Source organism: Salvelinus fontinalis, chromosome 8 (assembly GCF_029448725.1).
Source record: "Salvelinus fontinalis isolate EN_2023a chromosome 8, ASM2944872v1, whole genome shotgun sequence".
In the NCBI taxonomy this organism is placed as follows: domain Eukaryota; kingdom Metazoa; phylum Chordata; class Actinopteri; order Salmoniformes; family Salmonidae; genus Salvelinus; species Salvelinus fontinalis.
The window spans coordinates 6677314-6699185 of NC_074672.1; the positions used below are offsets into that span (position 1 = coordinate 6677314).

At 44.4% G+C, this 21872-nt stretch overlaps 1 protein-coding gene across 3 annotated transcripts in view; it reads right to left on the minus strand.

Annotated features, from left to right (window-relative positions):
* The window catches only part of LOC129860444 (histone-lysine N-methyltransferase PRDM16-like), a 366029-nt gene that overhangs the window by 58463 nt on the left and 285694 nt on the right, over positions 1-21872 (minus strand). For all 3 annotated transcript variants that reach the window (XM_055930830.1, XM_055930829.1, XM_055930831.1), the window contains exons 4-7: positions 20941-21078; positions 9144-9246; positions 3175-3382; positions 2852-3017 (exon numbers count right to left, since the gene is read on the minus strand). In XM_055930830.1, the coding sequence (XP_055786805.1) occupies positions 2852-3017; positions 3175-3382; positions 9144-9246; positions 20941-21078 (615 nt within the window). The remainder of the gene's footprint in view (positions 1-2851; positions 3018-3174; positions 3383-9143; positions 9247-20940; positions 21079-21872) is intronic.

Genomic DNA, 21872 nt, shown 5'->3' on the forward strand with positions numbered 1-21872 from the left:
CAGACTGTATTAAACACGAGAGAGGAATGTACACAACATAATGGTGAGAGGGACAGAGACAGTTCGCGAAAGTATGCCTTATCTACACTGAACAAAAATATAAACGCAACATGTAAAGTGTTGGTCCCATGTTTCATGAGCTGAAATAAAAGATACCAGAAATGTTCCATATGCACAAAAAGCTTATTTCGTAAAATGTTTGTGCACAAATTTGTTTACATCCCTGTTAATGAGCATTTCTCCTGCCAAGGTAATCCATCCACCTGACAGGTGTGGCATATCAAGAAGCCACTCTAAAATGTGTAGTTTTGTCACAAAATACAATGTCACAGATGTCTCAAGTTTTTAGGGAGCATGCACTTGGCAGGCTGACTGCAAGAATGTCCACCAGAGCTGTTGCCAGAGAATTTAATGTGTATTTCTCTACCATAAGCCGCCTCCAACATAATTTTGGGTAATTTGGCAGTATGTTCAACCGCAGAGCACGTGTAACGTTGCCAGCGCAGGATCTCCACATCTGGATTCTTCACCTTTGGGATCGTCTGAGACCAGCCACCCGGACAACTGATGAAACTGTGGATTTGCACAACTGTAGAATTTCTTCACAAACTGTCAGAAACCGTCTCAGGGAAGCTCATCTGTTTGCTCGCTGTCCTCACCAGAGTCTTGACCTGTTCGGCATCTTAACCGATTTCAGTGTTGACCTTCGATGACCACTGGCACACTGAAAAACTGTCCTCTTCATGGATGAACCCTGGTTTCATCTGTACCGGGCAGATGCCAGACAGTGTATATGCCGTCATGTGGGCGAGCAGTTTGCTGATGTCAACATTGTGAACAGAGTGCCCCATGGTGGCGGTGGGGTTATGGTATGGGCAGGCATTAGCTACGGACAACGAACACAATTGCATGTTATCGATAGCAATTTGAATGCACAGAGATACCGTGATGAGACCCTGAGGCCCATTGTCGTGCCAGTCATCCGCCACCATCACCTCATGTTTCAGCATGATAATGCACAGCCCCATGTTGCAAGGATCTGCACTCAATTCCTGGAAGCAGAAAATGTCCCAGTTCTTCCGTGGCCTTTATACTCACCAGACATGTCACCCATTGAGCATGTTTGGGATGCTCTGAATGGATGTTTACGACAGAATGTTACAGTTCCCGCCAATATCCAGCAACTTCACACAGCCATTGAAGAGGAGTGGGACAACATTCCACAGGCCACAATTAACAGCCTGATCAACTCTATGCGAAGGAGATGTGTCACACTTCATGAGGCAAATGGTGGTCACTCCAGATACTGACTGGTTTACTGATCCACACCCCTACCTTTTTTAAGGTATCTGTGACCAACAGATGCATACCTGTATTCTCATTCATGTAAAATCCATAGATTAGGGCCTAATTTATTTATTTCAGTTGACTGATTTCTTTATATGAACTGTAACTCAGTAAAATCTTTGAAACTGTTTCATGTTACGTTTATATTTTTGTTCAGTGCACTTTGAAGAACAAGACATATCCCCCCCCCCCAGATTCTGAAATTGCATTCCCCCCAGTTTTATCACTGGAATGTGATACAAAATGAGGCAACAGTGTGCTTTAAGACCATGCGGACGCCTCTGAGCATTTGGGTAGGTGTGTTTATCCGAATGGATCAAATCAAATAAAGAAATAACCCCCACTTCTAAAACCAATGTTGCGCCCCTGCCTGTAAACACAAATGATTTCTAATTTCAGCATGTCGTGTTTAAGCTCTGAGTTTTACGTAAATCGATTAGATGTATTCCCTCGCTAGCCTAGCCTGCCTGTTAAGTTCTGTTTTGCAGGTAGCTTCTCTCTATGTGTGATTTCACTTCACACTTAAGTTATCTTACATGTTATTTAGATACTAATCCTGTTGAGAACAATATCCAAGCAGGGTGCGTACGCTTTCTATGTACAGTGATGGTCAGGTATTGTTCGCTATGCGACTACGAAACATCGGTTAGACTCTGTTGTGCATTTTACATTGCCTTTTAGTCTGAGCTGCTATATATTTACATTTTTCTGTATTGTTACAGTTTTACACCGTTTCAACTATAGAACTGGAGGGTTATGGAAAGCCTATCCCTGACTCTGGTTCAGTTCTTGATTGGAGTTTGGCTGGCTGTCAAGTTATGGTTCCATACACATAAAAGAGGGCAGTACAGGGAGAACATAGATAACTGACTTGCTGACTGCTACAGCCTGAACAGAGATGAGATGATGACTTTAAGGAATGAAAATTAATGAAGTCATCAAATAGAAACTAAGTAATATACACAACTAAAATATTTTATTATTTCATAGTAATTTTACATTTCTATTGATGTCTACCCAATGTGGACCTAACAGGTGCAATCGAATATTTTAAATGTTTTGGCTATTGAATGTTCACTATTTTTGGCCTTGGAATTTCCATTAAAAAGCTCTAAAATCATTGTAATGTCATTATTTTATAATGCATTTTCATGTAAAAAAAAAAAAAGTCAAACCGAAATCTGGGATAATTTTTTTATAATCAAACGGGAACCAAACTGACCTCAAAAAGCACTAATCAATCAGCACTAAATGCCAGACAACCAGTTAGCTGAAAAAAACTGCAAGTAACGACATTTTCAAGTCATAGCATGACATGATTAAGTCGGTACTAAATTGCATTTGTGGTTGCGTTACACTAACTTAATCACAAAATTGCACGGTTAAAATCCTATTTTCTACGTACATACACAATTAATTTTCTCCCCAGTCAATTCACTACTGTGGCTAGTATCAGCATTCACCAAGGTAGTGAAAGAAGCCTGTGTTTCTGCGCACAACTTACATGCCGGGTGTGCTGTACCTTATCGCAGTTTTCACACTCAAAGTGTTTGCCGCTGTCGTGGGACATCTGGTGGCGGATGAGGTTGGACTTCCAGTTGAAGGCCTTGGGACACTGGTCACACTTGTACTCTCGCTCCTCTGTGTGCACAATCATGTGTTGGCCCAGACTGGACAGGGAGCACAGACACATAGTCATTCAGGATGATGATACTCATCAAATCATTAGTGTAGAGGTAATGGTACTACTGTGTGTGTCCGTGCGTGCATGTGTGTGCGCGTGCATGCTTGTGTGTGTGTGTGTGTGTGTGTGTGCGCGCGCTGCACCTGTACTCGTCGGGGAAGATCTTCTCGCAGTCCTTGCACTCGTGGACAGACTCGTGGTTGCTGTCGTCACAGTCCTGCTTGAAGTCCTCGTTGCTGAGAGTGTCGAACAAGGACCCGGCGCTGGAACAAAAGCACTTATGGTGCCGCTGCAGCTCCAGGGCCGAGGTGAACAGCTCGTCACAGTCCTCACAGCGGTACATCTGTTCGTCTGTGAAATGATACAGTCTGACTATTCATTTTCGGAAATGTGTCTTTTGCAAAAACAGACAACACACACTTGTGAGTAGCCTGTAGGTTAGATAAGCTCCCTCTACACACACACACACACACACACACACACACACACACACACACACACACACACACACACACACACACACACACACACACACACACACACACACACACACACACACACACACACACACACAGTAAGGGTAAAAGGCTGAGCAGGATAACTACGTAGCTCCCCAGCCAACATCCATCTGGGATCCCAAACTGAACACACAATCATAAACAGGAATGAGCGACCAGAAATGTCTAGCATTCAAACTCTAAAAAAGATATACCTCTCACTCTCCTGTCCAAGCTAATCAAGTGCATGTTCAAATGCTTAAACAACCACTCTCCCATTAGCATTGACCTAAAACACAAACACATCTATGATCAGTAAAATGTAGCCTGGGCTAGTCAGCTTTACATCTTAATTAACACATAGCTAAGTACTTTTTAGTCCAGTGGCGGCGGCTGTTCAGTGGCTTTAGGCTGTAGCACGCAAAGGAAGCCAAAGGCTAAACATTTGTCATTATTTTCCAGGTTGATAGCCTTTGAAATACTTTCCCCAACCAAGGTCAGACCAATGGAACTGTGAGGCAGGCGATTTCAATGGCGTCTTTCTGACCTGGCCGCCACGTTCAACAACTCAGGCCAAGTTGAAGAGAGGGGGAGGGAATGGAGGAGTATAGGGTGGACGTTGTCCAAGAAGAATGAGCCATGCGTGTTTAGGCCAGGTTGCAGGGACAACTCTACAGAGTGACAAAGCCAGGCATGGACCCCCCAGATAGAATGTGTACCCCCCCTAGCTTTGTTTTCTCATGAACATAACAAATGGTATATGAATTACCCTGCCCGGTTTTTCCAATGTAGAGCTGCCGGGTCTGCCAGTTGCGCAGATCAGGACAGAGCCTACAGTGACTTCAGAAAGTATTCATACCCCTTGACTTATTCTACATGTTGTGTTTCAGCCTGAATTCAAATTGGATTAAAAAATAAATAATTCTTAACCACCTACACACAATACCTCATACTGACAAAGTGAAAACATGTTTTTAGAAATTGTAGCAAATTATTGAAAAGAAATGCAGATCCCTGATTCAATGTTTGAATCGGCTTCGGCAGCGATTATAGCTGTGATTCTTTCTGGGTAAGCTTTGCACACCTGGATTGTAAAATATTTGCACATTATTCTTAAAAAAAACTTAAAGCTCTGTCAAGTTGGTTGTTGATCATTGCTAGACAGCCATGTTCAAGTCTTGCCATGGATTTTCAATTTAATTTAAATCCAAACTGTAACTAAGCCACATCTTTGTAAGCAACTACATTGTATATTTGGCCTTGTGCTTTACGTTATTGTCTTGCTGAAAGGTGAATTTGTCTCATAGTGTCTGATGGAATGCAGACTGAACCAGGTTTCCTCTCGGATTTTGCCTGCGCTTAGCTCTATTCTGTTTGTTTTTATTTTTTTTAAACTCACTAGTCCTTGTCAATGACAGCCATACCCATAACATGATGCAGCAACCACCATGCTTGAAAATATGAAGAGTGGTACTCAGTGATGTGTTGTTAGATTTTTCCCAAACATAAACATTTGTATTCAGAACATAAAGTTAATATCTTTGCCACATTGTTTTCAGTTTTACTTTAGTGCCTAATTGCAAACAAATGCATGTTTTGGAATATTTATATTCTGTACAGGCTTCCTTATTTTCACTCTGTCATTTAGGTTTGAATTGTGAAGTAACTACAGTGTTGTTGATCGATCATCAGTTCTCTCTTATCACAGCAATTAAACTCTATAGCTGTTTTAAAATCACTGACGGCCTCATAGTAAAATCGCTGAGCTATTTCCTTCCTCTCCGGCAACTGAGTTAGGAAGGACACCTGCATCTTTGCAGTGACTTGGAGTATTGATACACCATCCAATGTGTAATTCATATCTTCACCATGCTCATAGGGATATTCAGTGTCTGTTTTTATTTTATTTTTACCCATCATTTGCAAGGCATTTGAAAACCTCCCTGGTCTTTGTGGTTGAACTTATGTTTGAAATTCACTGCTCGAGTGAGGGACCATACATATAATTGTATGTGTGGGTTACAGAGATGAGTTATTCATTCAACAACCATGTTAAACACTGTTATTGCACACAGTTAGTCCATGCAACTTATGTGACTTGTTAAGCACATTTTTACTCCTGAACTTATTTAGTCTTGCCATAACAAAGGGGTTCAATACTTATTGACGTATTAAGACTGTTCAGCTTTTCATTTGAAATTAATTTGTAAAAATGTCGAAAAAACATAATTCCACTTTGACATTATGGGGTATTGTGTGTAACCCAGTGACAAAAAAAATATTGGAAATTTAACCCATTTTAAATTCAGGCTGTAACACAACAAAATGTGGAAAAATTCAGAGTGTGAATACTTTCTGAAAGCGCTGTATCTGAGAAGAGCAGAAAACAATGAAGCATCATGGCCCAATAAATGACATGATACGAAACAGGCCTATAGATTAAGAGAAAACAGTATAGAAATCTACCAAAAAACAATTAGTAGCCAAAAATTGTGTCACTCCTGGACAACTTTTTAGCTTTAACATTCTCCTACATTTGTCCGTTTGGAACACATGGTAAACTCTTTTACAAATTATCCTTATTGCCTAATCTAAACAAACATAATAGGACATTTAAAAAAAAATGCTATTGATAGATATAGAGCTTTGCCTCATGTGATGGGTTTAGGGACAATGAAATTGGAAGCGCATTTCACAGTATCGTTTCATTGCACTGACTGACGGTCGCCATCTGTCCATGATCCCGAATAGATGGTTACGGTATGTGGTATATGAATGAGCGCATCTAGGGCTGCCAGTCTTCATGGGGCTTTTCTTCAACATCGCGTGCTTTCTTGCGCGCGAAATGACAGTTGTGTATATGGTTGCATTTCAGATAGGCCTAAAACAACATGTTGTATATAGCAGTAGTATGACCAATACCGTGTGTAGCCTACCAAAAGAAGTAAGCAAACGTTCACTCTGTTTATCATTACATTTGCATTACTGTACAAGTGATGTCAATACTATGTAAACAGCCTCCTCTTCTCTCCCTCCCTGCTCTCTTGCTATAGCGGGTGCATGTGCGTTTGGAACTCTGCCACACAGAAAATAGTGCGTACCCGGAGAATAGGCGGCTTGGTTACACTCATTGAATAGTGTTACACATTCGACAGCAATATGTATCCTATCGTTCCTATTGTTGGAGTTTAACCTATGAAGCCTGGAAGAATCTTTGATAGCCTAGTGTCGAGCTGATCTGTGCGTGATAGTATGCACAAATGATGCGTAGACCTACCGCATTTCAAGTACACTTGCAGGCCTATGTCGTAGTGGGGCGCATATCTTTCTTGTATTATTAGGCTTCTATAAAACGACGGTTGTTGATGTGTCCGGCTTCGTTTCAGATCCATTTTTGTACATTTGAACAGCAGTAGGACCAATCGACCTTCTTTTATTAGGGCTCTAAAGCAATACTCCCCCCCCCCCCCCCGTGGATTTAAAGTGCCCCCCCTCAGACACGTCATCCTGGAGCCGGGCCTGCTACGTTGGCACTCACCCTGTCCCAGCTCTGCCATGACCTTGACTTGACCTAACTTTCAACTCAAGTTGATTCAAAATGACTTCGAGTGTATGGCTCACCTAGTTCATACTGTATGCCATTTATTCAGCTGGCAATAACCAGATGCATTAAAAGGGGACACGTGTAGCAACTGCACTTTGACAAAACATGGATTTGAACAAATGACCGTCTTGGTCTCAATTGTCCATTACTTCCACCTCAAAGGCTATACATGCATAGCTGCCACCATAGCCATATAACTCATTTACTGTGTGCGAACTGTTCCATCCCAAGCGTTAAAAACTCCTCACCGCCCAGCTATTTGAAGGCTGCGACATCTTTCCAGTAACAGCCTTATGACGCGCTTTTGAGGCTTTATTCGCCTACTTGTTTTATTACACCGACTACGAGGCTTTGTCAAATCAAAAAAACACTTCAAGGAGGAATTGAAACTTGAGGACTCGTACCTAGCCATCGATTTCACCGCTGGAAGACATTAGACTCGAGACCTGCAATGCCAGGTGAAGCGTGCACAGTGTTTTGGAGCGCAGCGCGCAAATAATCATTTTGTCGCCATTATCTATTTAATTAATCGACCAGTAACACTCAGGAGTAGAGCGAGCAGGAATCGGGAAGAGGGTGTGTGAAAGCGCTCATAAACGGGAGACTAATAGCTCTCTTTGAGAGGTAGGGGGACACAGTTATGTGCAGTTTAGTGACTAATCTGCGAGCATGGGTGAGGTCTCGGAGCCTCCTCAAGCCCCAATCCAAGTCCCAGCTCGGATAAACCAGCCGAGGAGAGCCGTGCAGCGCCAAGCTCTTCCTCTACTGTCCCCATCTTTTCTCTTGCGCACACGCACACGCACACACGGTCTACCTTTCCCGTTGACACTAATTCACAAAAAAAGTGTCAATGTTGTTTCTGTTTGTCTCTTTCTTTTAAAAGCACTCTAGTGCACGTCTATTTCTTACCCTTTCATCCTCTCTCCTGTTCTTTGGCCAAAAGATCTGAGGGAGGCTTTAATTGCAGCTATGAAATATCATAATATCAGGAGTGCTGAGGAGTATTTTTTTTGTGGGGGAAAATTCATTCTGATTGGCTGGGCCTGGCTCCACAGTGGGTTGTCCCCAAGTGGGTGGACCTACGCCCTCCCAGGCCCACCCATGGCTGCGCCCTTGCGCAGTCATGTGGAATCCATAGATTAGGGCCTAATTTCATTAATGACATTTATTTCCTGATATGAACTGTAACTCAGTAAAATCTTTGAACTTGTTGCATGTTGCGTTGATATTTTGGTTCAGTATAATATCCTATATTCCTTCTAATGCACGGTGAGGTAAGTAGGCCATGGTCGAAGTTAAATCCCACATCAAATCCTTCACAATAACATACTAGCTGTCTAATCCTTCCCAACAAACATAATTTCTACTTCAAGAAGTAGACCATGCCACCATGTTCCTTGCATCGGGTCTTCATAGAGAAAGCCTATAATGTTTTCTACATCCCTAAATGTTCGAGGTTATTGACCGCTATTTTTTAAGTGATAGCGGACCCACTATTCTCAAGTATTTCGCTGCACCCGCAATAACATATGCTAAACACGTGTATGTGACAAATAACATTTGATTTTGATTTACAATTGTTCGAGGATGTATGAGGACTGAGTTCGTCATTGATCGGGTGTTGGTTTAGGCTATGTATTGTCTGATTGAACGTAGACATTAGATCTTTAGGCCAAATATTCTTCCCCAAAAGAAGCTTTTTATAGATGTCAATTTGGAAAAAGATCCAAAACGTCATTATTTTTGCCCCAAATCTGTATCTAAAATAATTATTAAAAGATCCAAAACGTCATTATTTCTTGCCCCAAATCTGTATCTAAAATAATTATTAAAAGATCCAAAACGTCATTTATTTTTGCCCCAAATCTGTATCTAAAATAATTATTAAAAGATCCAAAACGTCATTTATTTTTGCCCCAAATCTGTATCTAAAATAATTATTAAAAGATCCAAAACAAAATGTTATTTTGGAGTTTATTTAAATATGCGCTAATGATGGCATTAGTCTTACCTTCTAGGTTTGGTGCCATCGATCCCTCGGGGAAAATTCCTTCCTTCATATACACCAATAGCTCTTCCCCCACTTCAATATCCCTAATAGCTTTATAATCAATCTGTAAAATAGAAAAGGGAGGAAGAGAAAGCGGTTAGGGACAGTCTAGTCAACAAAAAACTATAGTCTGCTTGTCATGAATGAATAAATGAACCTTTATGGGCGTCGATTTATTAGGCTTCGCCTATTATTATCTATATTCATCTGTCAATGTCGATGTTGTTATTATTGTTATCATTGGCAAAACTAACAGTAATAAGAAGAACAATTTATAGGCCTATTATAAAAGTAGGCCTAACCAAAGAGGTCAACATTGACAATAATCCCCAGGGCCTAATTAGTTGATTTAATATTTAGCATTGCTTGACGTACAAATTAATTTAAGTACGATTTAGGTTTTTAGTCTACTTTACATCCATTGTTCATCATATAAACACGCGATAGTCAATGCATATTATTTGTTATTGTTTCTAAAAATCGAAATATTTATGTATAGGCCTATACATTTTTTTTTTATTCTAGGAGGCAATAAACATTTTTGATTAGTGACAATAATTAGGCTATCCGATGACGCTTTAATTTTCGTTTTGAAACCTCCACACTCAAACCCATTGTTATTAGAATTCATGCAGATTCCAAGCGCCAAAGCATTTGAATATGTTGAATTCAATGAGCCAGTTACAAGCATACTTTGGGGTCAAAACGTAATTATAGTTCAAGTACAAGTCCTGACGATTGAAATAAAAGGACAACTAAATGAAATGTCACATACCCGCAATGCATTGTTTTACAGTAGTTGCATGCATATCCGTGCGCATTTCTAATAACACACATTTCTAAAACGTGTAGGCCCCACACTGGGTTTAAATTGAGCGACTGGAACATGTTAGTCGATATGCAATAAATATATTTATTAGCTCACATCAAAAGAGCTTTATACAAACACCAAGCAATGAACAATATACAAATAGGCTACACATTTGAAATTAACCAGCCTCAATGCGTCCTGTGCGGACGCATGGGGGCGCTCAGCACCAACTTACTCATCAACGACACACATATATATGCACACGCACACACACACACGCACGCACACGCACACACGCACACGCACACACACACACACACACACACACACACACACACACACACACACACACACACACACACACACACACACACACACACACACACACACACACACACACACACAGCGCGAGAGAGACAGAGACAGAGACAGAGACAGAGACAGAGACAGAGACAGAATAATTTATTGTTGTTCTGATTAATATTGTTGTTGTAGTTGTTGTTAATGGTGATCCCATGTCCACTACTACTGTTATTATTGCTGTTGGTCCCACCATTTATTTATATATAAATATATATATATTTTGTATATATATACATATATATTTGATTTTTATTTTTCGATATGTATACTTTGACAATGTAAGTAATAACGAACCTACCATGTCAATAAAGTCAATTGAATTGAATTGAATTGAATTGACAGACAGCAGAATAGTTGGCTATGAGAGGTAAAACACACACATTCACACGGGATAGTAAAATTGTAGTAACTTCATCCAATACTTTCATCGGTCCAACGCTATGTTGTGAGCGTTGAGGTGTGGCTTAGAAGCTAGGCCAAAAATTCAAAACCACCTAAAAGAGAAGCCATATTTTTCAAACAAAACACACTTATTATATTTATTATTATCAGTAGTAGTATCTGTTTACGCATAGGCTTTTACGTGACAGACATCTTTATCTCTGACCTTGCTGTTCTTCATTAGGTGGTAGAGTTTGGAAAGTTGAGTCGTGGTTGTCAGAGCTTCCAGTTGTAACAGTAGTATTGTCTGGATGGAGTTGGCAACACTACCCCATAGTATCATTACAGGAGAGAGGCCGGGGCTGGGGCGCCAGGCAGGACCGGGGAGTGAGAGGAGACAGGTGGCCAGGCAGGCAAGCAGGCTGCGGTGTGTCCTCCCTGGTTGGAGCTGAAGCCGGCACTCTATAGTCTGTGTGAGCGTGTCTTTGATGATGAGATCACTCCTCCTCCCCTTCTAATCTCAAACCAAAGGGTTGATTAATCTGCCAAAGAGACCCCTCCCCACAGTCCCATCTCTGCTTTCTATTATTGATGTAAATAATGTATCTAAGTCAAATACTTTAAAAAACACACACGCACGGAGCGATAAAAATCCGGTCTCGGTGCGTGAGGCTTGACGTAGTCAGTTTTAAAAACTTTCTGAACTACGCATAGCAAACGATGGGTTTTTAGTTCAGCCTTTACACACGTCGCTGCTACGTCTGTTTTTAACTTGTCATCTTTCACCACATGCTTTTAACAGTTTGTGCAAGAGAACACATATATGTGCCAAAGACTTAAACAAGGGCATGAAACATTTGGGTACGTTCAGAATAATTGGTATCAACCGACTTTGTGGTCATAAATGCAACCTGCTTGCTTGCTACTTTGAGTAAACTATACATGTAGGCTAATTGCAACGTGTGATCCCTATCATTTTTTTCAAGGATTTCAACTTCACATAATTTGATTATGTGCAACTTAAACTCACAGTTGCCCGGGAATAAAATACATAGTGACACGGTTAACTATTAAATACAACAACAAATGTTTTGGAAACAATAGACTATTTAACAATGACATTTGACATGTTTGCAATACACTATAATAACATGTAGCGTACACTTTTATAGGCCTACCTTGTACTACATGTGTTTACTTAATATATATCTCATCCATCTGCCAATGCATTATTCTGTTTCTCTTACATCATTGACAAACTAGACCTAGGCTAGATCTCTGCTTTTTACTATCCACAATGTGAGTGAAATAAACACATTGGAGAATAGAGACGTTATCTATTCATGCAAAATAAGATCGTAGTTAATAATACTTGTAAATACAAAATGTAGGTCTATTTGTTTCTTTTTAACTCAAACATGTATTTTTTTCTTTTTAAACTCACGCTCAGTAATGTTTTGTAGGAGAACAAAAAGCACCATTTCTTCGTTTCAAACACTGAATGGTAGCTGTTTCTGGTTAACAATTAGGTGAGCATGTTTCTATGGTAACTTACTTGCAGCCAGTTACCTGTAAGTTACTGTAAAAAAAAAGGTACAATATGTTACTGTAAATTACAAAGAAACTTTGGTTTAACAGTACATGTGTGCGCACGTGTGTCTGTGTGTGTGTGACTTGCCTGGTTAAATACATACATTACTTTACACACACAGCCTATTTATCAACAGAGAGTATGTGCTTAAACCAGGGTGAACGGGGAGATCAAACAACGTTGGGGTGTAGGGGGGGCCTTGTCCTCTTCAGACACAAAAGACGAGGACCGCATGACAAGATGGTGAACGTGCTTGACGCCTCCTAACTTCGCCTCAGTGACACTGCGAGCAGTGTAGTCTTCGTTTACTATCCGAGACAGAACACCGCTCTGTGTCCGAGGACAGTGTGACAAGTTTGACAAATGTATTAGGACTGGGATGCTCCCAAACAAGCTGAGGCTCTGTCCCTCTCTCCAACAAACACACACGACGGCTTACCGCCTAACTGGCTTCCTTCATTTGCTTAACCTTCAGGTGAGGAACCTGCATCCTGATTTAGAATGATTTGAGAGAGAGAGAGAGAGTGTGAGCTCTCCGTGGCGTGCAGTCCTGCCAGCTACTTCTGCTCTACACGCCACGTAGAGCTCACACATACTCTACGTACTTGATGCTGTTTTGACAAACGGCTTAAGAGCATCTTGAGAAATGAGGGCTGTGAGGTTCAGAGGTCAATCAATGGGCTCTCTGAATGGCTGGGGTCTAAAGAGGAAGGAAGCCCCCTCCCTATCTGTGCAGCCTCATCCTCACTAAAGGACGACACACACACACACACACACACACACACACACACACACACACACACACACACACACACACACACACACACACACACACACACACACACACACACACACACACACACACACACACACACACACACACACACACACACACACACACACACACACACACACCTGTCATTTCACAATAAATACATGAAACAAAATCACTTTCATTCATTCAAACTTTGGTCAATATTGACGACCATAAAAATATTTTTTCTTGTTCAATGAAAGAAAGTCAATTATTTATACACTTAAATGTATGAAATAATATCAAAATGCAGTACTGCCTTAATTGTTTACATTATAATTTTTTTGCATTGTGAGTGTGTGTGGTGTTAGTAAATGAATAAAAAGCTTGTGCCCACAATCCACCAGACAAAACAAGCTTCACAAACAATAGCAAAGCAGCACATTCAATTCAAACAACAAAACGACCCATTACATGTGGGGCAGGCCACACCCCCACAATATAGATATTTGATTTTGTCCGTGTCAAAAAGGCACCCTATTCACTACATAGTGCACTACCTTTGACCCGAGCGCTGTGCACGTAATAGGGAATAGGGTGCATTTTCAGACTGTAGCAGAGGACATTACTGTGAAAATCTAAACAGGACTAGGGCTAGCCCTGGTCCACTCTGGTCAAGGCTGATAACATATACCCAGCTTCCGAGTTATGTCCCGACCCGTTGCTGTGGCTGTTTGGCAACACCTTTCCCACGACCCAAGGTAAATCTAGAACTGGTAGACGGTTCTGATTGAAGAATCGGGGTTTGCATTGTCGAGTGGTGCCCAGGAAAGAATAACATCAAATTGTTAGATGCTACCACCCCCCTCCAAATCAAAACCAAACATGGATCCCATGTTGTGTGTCACTTAGCGTGCTTCATACCTGTTTGTCGAGCTAATCAGCCTCACAATTGGGCAACATGCTGCTGCAGATGGGAAATAGAATAGAGCTTGTGGGTGCAAATATGGATATCCGTGTTTGGTTTTGATTTGGAGGGTTGATGGTAGCATCAAACAGTTCGATTTAATACTTTCTTGGGCACTGCTCAGTGATGCAAATGACGCGTTTTCCATCAGAAGCGTGTACTTTATTACTAAATGAGCTCGTTTCTTCCCTTCCCTACCACTACAGATATACAGTGTCATTGACGTAAGGTTACTCATTGACTAGAGCACCTTTGAGGAGAGAGCATATGACTGGTGACAGATGTAAGAGGCACACGGGCATCGGGGTTAGGCTCAGCTGGGTTTTATGGCCAAGTGACTGGTAGAGTGTGGGCATTCCTCCAGGAGTGTTCCATTTCCAGGTTTCCTTTTTGGACGGGCAGAGGTCGTGGCTGGCTTCCAGAGAAGGACCCGGAGTGATTAGGAGACGGGGGCGTGTCAGCGTATTATTATTCTACCTCATGAGTCACTTCCTCAGCAAGGCACTGACAGTCCAGCCGTGGACCCACAACAGAGCCATTACTTAACTCATCATGCACACACACTTACTGAGATGAACACACACACGCACGCACGCACGCACGCGCGCGCGCACGCACGCACGCACGCACGCACGCACGCACGCACGCACGCACACACACACACACACACACACACACACACACACACACACACACACACACACACACACACACGCACACACTTACTTGGATGTATACACACAAACATTGACAATAACAGGCACGCACACGTATACACACACACATGGACATATTCAATCTCTCCCTGGCCCAGTCTGCTGTCCCCACATGTCCACCATTGTTCTTGTACCCAAGAAAGCTAAGGTAACTGAACTAAACGACTATCGCCCAGTAGCACTCACTTCTGTCATCATGAAGTGCTTTGAGAGGCTAGTTATGGACCATATAACGTCCACCTTCCCCGACATCCTAGACCCACTGCAATTTGCATACTGCCCCAATAGATCTGAGGATGACGCAATTGCCATTGCACTGCACACTGCCCTATCCCACCTGGACAAGAGGAATACCTATGTAAGAATGTTGTTCATTGACTATAGCTCAGCATTTACATTTTAAGTCATTTAGCAGACGCTCTTATCCAGAGCGACTTACAAATTGGAAAGTTCATACATATTCATCCTGGTCCACCCGTGGGGAATGAACCCACAACCCTGGCGTTGCAAGCGCCATGCTCTGCCAACTGAGCCACACGGGACCACACGTGGGAATCACGCGACCACACGGGACCATTTAACACCATAGTATCCTCCAAGCTCATCATTAAACTCGGGACCCTGGGTCTGTATCCCGCCCTGTGCAACTAGGTCCTGGACTTTCTGACCAGCCGCCCCCAGGTGGTAAAGGTAGGCAACAACATCTCCACTTCGCTGATCCTCAACACAGGGGCCACACAAAGGTGCATGCTCAGGCCTCTCCTGTACTCCCTGTTTACCCATGACTGCGTGGCCAAGCACGCCACAAATTCAATCATCAAGTTTGCAGATGACACAACAGTGGTATGCCTGATTACAAAAATCAACGAGACAGCCTACAGGGAAGCGGTGAGGGCTCTGGCGGAGTGGTGCCAGGGAAATAACCTCTCCCTCAATGTCAACAAAATGAAGGAGCTGATCGTGGACTTCCGGGGACAGCAAGAGGGAGCACGACCCCATCCACCAGGTCTCACAGGAAGAACATAATCAAGGACCTCAGCCACCTGAGCCACGGCCTGTTCACCCCGCTATCATCCGGAAAGCGAGGTCAGTACAGGTGCATCAAAACTGGGAGACTGAAAAACAGCTTCTATCTTAAGTCCATCAGAGTGTTAAATAGCCATCACTAGCCGGCCTCCACCAAGTACCCTGCCCTGAACTTAGTCACTGTCACTAGCCGGCTACCAGCGGGTTACTCATCCCTGCACCTTAGAGGCCCTATGTACATAGACATGGAACATTGGTCACTATAATAATGGAACACTGGTCGCTTTAATAATGTTTACATACTGTTTTACCCATTTCATATATATATACTGTATTCTAGTCAAATCCATCCTGTTCAAATATTAATGTACTATTCTATCCACGTATTCTTCAGATATACTATATATTATATCCAATTGCTGTCTATAATGTCTACATCCCATCACATACGATACCAGTCAAAAGTTTAGACACACCTACTCTTTCCAGGGTTTTCTTTATTTTTAGAATAATAGTGAAGACATCAAAACCATAAAATAACAAATATGGAACCATGTAGTAACCAAAACAAAATCTAAATATATTTTATATTTGAGATTTTTCAAAGTAGCCACCCTTTGCCTTGATGACAGCTTTGCACACTCTTGGAGTTCTCTCAACCAGCTTCATGAGGTAGTCACCTGGAATGCATTTCAATTAACAGGTGTGCCTAGTTAAAAGTTAATTTGTGGAATTTCTTTCCTTAATGCGTTTGAGCCAATCAGTTGTGTTGTGACAAGGTAGAGTTGGTATACAGAAGATAGCCTTACTTGGTAAAAGACCAAGTGTCACGCCCTGGCCTTAGTTATCTTTGTTTTCTTTATTATTTTAGTTAGGTCAGGGTGTGACATGGGGGATGTATGTGTTTTGTATTGTCTAGGGGTTTTGTATGTTTATGGGGCAGTGTGTAGTCTAGGGTTATGTATGTCTATGGTTGCCTAGATTGGTTCTCAATTAGAGACAGCTGTCTATCGTTGTCTCTGATTGGGAACCATATTTAGGCAGCCATATTCATTAGGTAGTTCGTGGGTGATTGTCTATGTCTTTACGTCAGTTGCTTGTGTCTGCACTTTCGTTTTATAGCTTCACGGTCGTTTGTTGTTTTGTATAGTTTGTCAGTGTTCTTCGTTTCGTTTTCGTCTTCAATAAAAGAAGATGTATTGTTATCACGCTGCGCCTTGGTCCTCCTCTCTTCCACGTTACGACGATCGTGACAGAATCACCCTCCAAGATCGGACCAAGCAGCGTGATACAAGGCAGCAGCAGCGATCGCAGGACTATTGGAATTGGGAGGAAATTCTGGACGGCGGAGGACCCTGGGCACAACCTGGTGAATATCGCCGCCCTCGTGAAGAGCTGGAGGCAGCTAAAGCCGAGAGGCGGTGGTATGAGGAGGCAGCACGGAAGTGCGGCTGGAAGCCAGAGAAGCAGCCCCAAAAATGTATTGGGAGGGGGCTCTCGGGGAGTGTGGCAAAGTCAGGTAGGAAACCTGCGCCAACTCCTTGTGCTTACCGTGGAGAGCGGGAGTACGGGCAGACACCGTGTTATGCGGAAGAGCGCACGGTGTCTCCTGTATGTGTACATAGCCCGGTGCGGTACATCCCAGCTCCTCATATCGGCCGGGCTAGAGTGGGCATCGAGCCAGGTACCATGAAGCCGGCTCAACGCATCTGGTCTCCAGTGCGTCTCCTCGGGCCGGGGTACATGGCACCAGCCTTACGCATGGTGTCCCCGGTTCGCCAGCACAGCCCAGTGCGGGCTATTCCACCTCGCCGCACTGGCCTGGCTACGGGGAGCATTCAACCAGGTAAGGTTGGGCAGGCTCGGTGCTCAAAAGCTCCAGTATGCCTTCACGGGCCGGTCTATCCGGTGCCACCTCCTCGCCCCAGCCCATTACCACCAGTGCCAACACCACGCACCAGGCTTCCAGTGCGTCTCCAGAGCCCTGTTCCTCCTCCACGCACTCGCCCTGTGGTGCGTGTCCTTAGCCTGGTACAACCAGTTCCGGCACCACGCACCAGGCTTACTGTGCGCCTCAGCAGGCCAGAATCTGCTGTCTGCCCAGCGCAGCCTGTCTGCCCAGCGCCGTCTGAGCTGCCGCCTGCGCTGCCTGTCTGCCCAGCGCTGCCCAGCGCCGTCTGAGCTGCCCGTCTGCCCAGCGCCGTCTGAGCTGCCCGTCTGCCCAGCGCCGTCTGAGCTGCTGCCTGCCCAGCGCCGTCTGAGCTGCTGCCTGCGTTGCCCGTCTGCCCAGCGCCGCCTGCGCTGCCCGTCTGCCCAGCGCCGTCTGAGCTGCCCGTCTGCCCAGCGCAGTCTGAGCTGCCCGTCTGCCCAGCGCCATCTGAGCCGCCCGTCTGCCCAGCGCCATCTGAGCCGCCCGTCTGCCCAGCGCCTTCAAACCCGCCCGTCTGTCCTGAGCCTTCAAAGCCGCCCGTCTGTATTGAGCCTTCAGAGCCGCCCGTCTGTATTGAGCCTTCAGAGCCGCCCGTCTGTATTGAGCCTTCAGAGCCGTCCGTCAGTCAGGAGCCGCTAGAGCCGCCCGCCAGTCAGGAGCTACCAGAGCCGCCCGCCAGTCAGGAGCTGCCAGACCCGCCCGCCAGTCAGGAGCTACCAGAGCCGCCCGCCAGTCAGGAGCTGCCAGACCCGCCGGCCAGTCAGGAGCTTCCAGACCCGCCCGCCAGTCAGGAGCTCCCTGAGCTGCCCCTCAGTCCGGAGCAACCTCTCAGTCCGGAGCTGCCCCTCAGTCCGGAGCTGCCCCTCAGTCCGGAGCTGCCCCTCCGTCCAGAGGCGCCCATCAGTCCAGTGGGGTTAATTTGGAGGGTCGCCGTTAAGAGGAGGCCACGAAAGCGGGGATTGACTATGGTGGGGTGGGGTCCACGTCCCGCACCCGAGCCGCCACCGTGAGAAGGCCCACCCGGACCCTCCCCTTCTGTGTCAGGTTTTGCGGCCGGAGTCTGCAACTTTGGGGGGGGGGGGGGGGGGGTACTGTCACGTTAGGTCAGGGTGTGACATGGGGGATGTATGTGTTTTGTATTGTCTAGGGGTTTTGTATGTTTTTTGGGCAGTGTGTAGTCTAGGGTTATGTATGTCTATGGTTGCCTAGATTGGTTCTCAATTAGAGACAGCTGTCTATCGTTGTCTCTGATTGGGAACCATATTTAGGCAGCCATATTCATTAGGTATTTCGTGGGTGATTGTCTATGTCTTTACGTTAGTTGCTTGTGTCTGCACTTTCGTTTTATAGCTTCACGGTCGTTTGTTGTTTTGTATAGTTTGTCAGTGTTCTTCGTTTCGTTTTCGTCTTCAATAAAAGAAGATGTATTGTTATCACGCTGCGCCTTGGTCCTCCTCTCTTCCACGTTACGACGATCGTGACACCAAGTCCATATTATGGCAAGAACAGCTCAAATAAGCAAAGAGAAATGACAGTCCATCATTACTTTAAGACATGAAGGTCAGTCAATCCGGAAAATGTCAAGAACTTTGAAAGCTTCTTCAAGTGCAGTCGCAAAATCCATCAAGCACTATGATTAAACTGGCTCTCATGAGGACGGCCACAGGAAAGGAAGACCCAGAGTTACCTCTGTTGCAGAGGATAAGTTCATTAGAGTTTCCAGAGAAATTGCAGCCCAAAAATATGCTTCATAGAGTTCAAGTAACAGACACAACATCAACTGCCTAGTTAAATAAAGGTTAAATAAAATAATAGAGGAGACTGCGTGAATCAAGCCTTCATGGTCGAATTGCTGCAAAGAAACCACTACTAAAGGACACCAACAAGGGCCTCCCGGGTGGCGCAGTGGTCTAAGGCACTGCATCGCCACCAGAGACTCTGGGTTCGAGCCCAGGCTCTGTCGCGACCGGGACCATGGGGCGACGCACAATTGGCCCAGCGTCATCAGGGTTAGGGAGGGTTTGGCCGGCAGGGATATCCTTGTCTCATCACGCACTAGCAACCCCTGTGGCGGGCCGGGCACAGTGCACGCTGACCAGGTCACCAGATGTACAGTGTTTCCTCTGACACATTGGTGCTTCTGGGTTCGATGCATGCTGTGTTAAGAATCAGTGTGGCTTGGTTGGGTTGTGTTTTGGGGGGACACATGGCTCTCAACCTTTGTCTCTCCCGAGCCTGTACGGGAGTTGTAGCGATGAGACAAGACAGTAACTACTAACAAAAAAAGGACACCAATAAGAAGAAGAGACTTGCTTGGGCCAAGAAACACAAGCAATGGACAGACTGGTGGAAATCTGTCCTTTGATCTGATGAGTCCAAATTTGAGATTTTTGGTTCCAACCACTGTGAGATGCAGAGAAGGTGAAAGGATGATCAACGCATTTGTGATTCCAACCGTGATGCATGGAGGAGGAGGTGTGATTTGCTGGTGACACTATCTGTGATTTATTTAGAATTCACTTAAGGGCTATTACAGCATAGCTATTACAGCATTTGTTTTTCAATGACCTCCAGGCTCCAGGCTGTGACCAAGAAGGAGAGTGACGGAGTATTGCATCAGATGACCTGGCCTCCACAATCACCCGATCTCAACCCAATTGAGATGGTTTGGGATGAGTTGGACCGAAGAGTAAAGGAAAAGCAGCCAACAAGTGCTCAGCATATGTGGGAACTCCTTCAAGACTGTTGGAAAAGCATTCCGCATGAAGCTGGTTGAGAGAATGCCAAGAGTGTGCAAAGCTGTCATCAAGGCAACGGGTGGCTACTTTGAAGAATCTCCGACTTACCTCGTTCTAATATTTCTATATTTCTTAATTCCATTATTTTACTTCTAGATTTGTGTGTATTGTTGTGTATCATTAGATATTACTGTACTTTTGAGGCTAGGAACACAACAATTTCTCTACATCCACAAAACATCTGCTAAACGTGTATGCGACCAATCAAATTTGATTTGAAACAATGACGCACATACACACGCGCGCACACACACACACACACTGACGCAAAGTCCACTGTTCTTCCCAATGGGTAGGTAGGAAGAAGGACAATAGCCATTCCACCGAGTCTCTGACATTGCCATGTGCAGCTGATTGGAGGAGAGGGGGATGCCACTCACTAAACGCTGGCAGCCCATAGGAGGAGGGAGGCGCCACTCACCTGGTCTCCGCTGAGGTGACACGCCGCCATGTTCTGCTCCTCAAAGGAGATGGCAGTGCGTACATACTTGAGCCAGGTCCCACCGGGCTCTGAGCCTTCGTCCAGACAGAACTTGACGTTGCCCATCTCATCCACCACCTGTTGGGACAGAGCAGATGATAGCACACATACGTCAGAGGCGCACCTTTTATGCAAAGACACTGAACTGAGCCTCTATATTCTCTAGTATGGGAGGATGTGTGAATGCCTGCTGAAGAGAGCAATAGCATTGTGGATTTGCTATTATTAGGGTTTCATTTCTTCGTCACCGTCATACAGTATAAACATTTTCTTAATTTACAATGGGCGAAGCCGATAGAACCAGATAGTTTCACGTCACGCGACTGTCGGATACAAAGAGGGTGGACTTTCTCAACATTGTTTGTGTGGGTCCATATCTGTTAGTAGACAGAACATTATCCGCCAAAGGGCCCCTAACCTTGTTGCTCCTCCGAGCAGCGAGAGGAAAGAGGGAAAGGAGGGGGGAGGAGGGGAAGGTTGAAAACTGTGGCTTCTTTCACTTTTCTAAAGACTTCCTTTGGCACATATTGATCACCCTTTGTAATCCCCTGGGCCATCCCGAGAGGGAGCGGGTTTCAGGTCACCACTGGAGAGGAGAGGAGACGGAGGAAAGGAGGAGAGGAGGAGAGGAAAGAAGAAGAGCTCATTGTGGGGCAGAAAGTAAGGGAAGAAAACAGGGGAGTCGATCGCGAGCTGCTGTGTGGTGTTCGCTGGACGAAGGTTACACCCCACATACAGTACTTCAAAGCTGCTGTGCCATGATTGCTGCTAAGAACACAGGACTGAGAAATTCTCCCACTAAAGAAAACGTTAAAGGTTTCCGAGGGGCCTCAGAGCATACGTGATAACACGTCCAATATCAATTTTCTCAC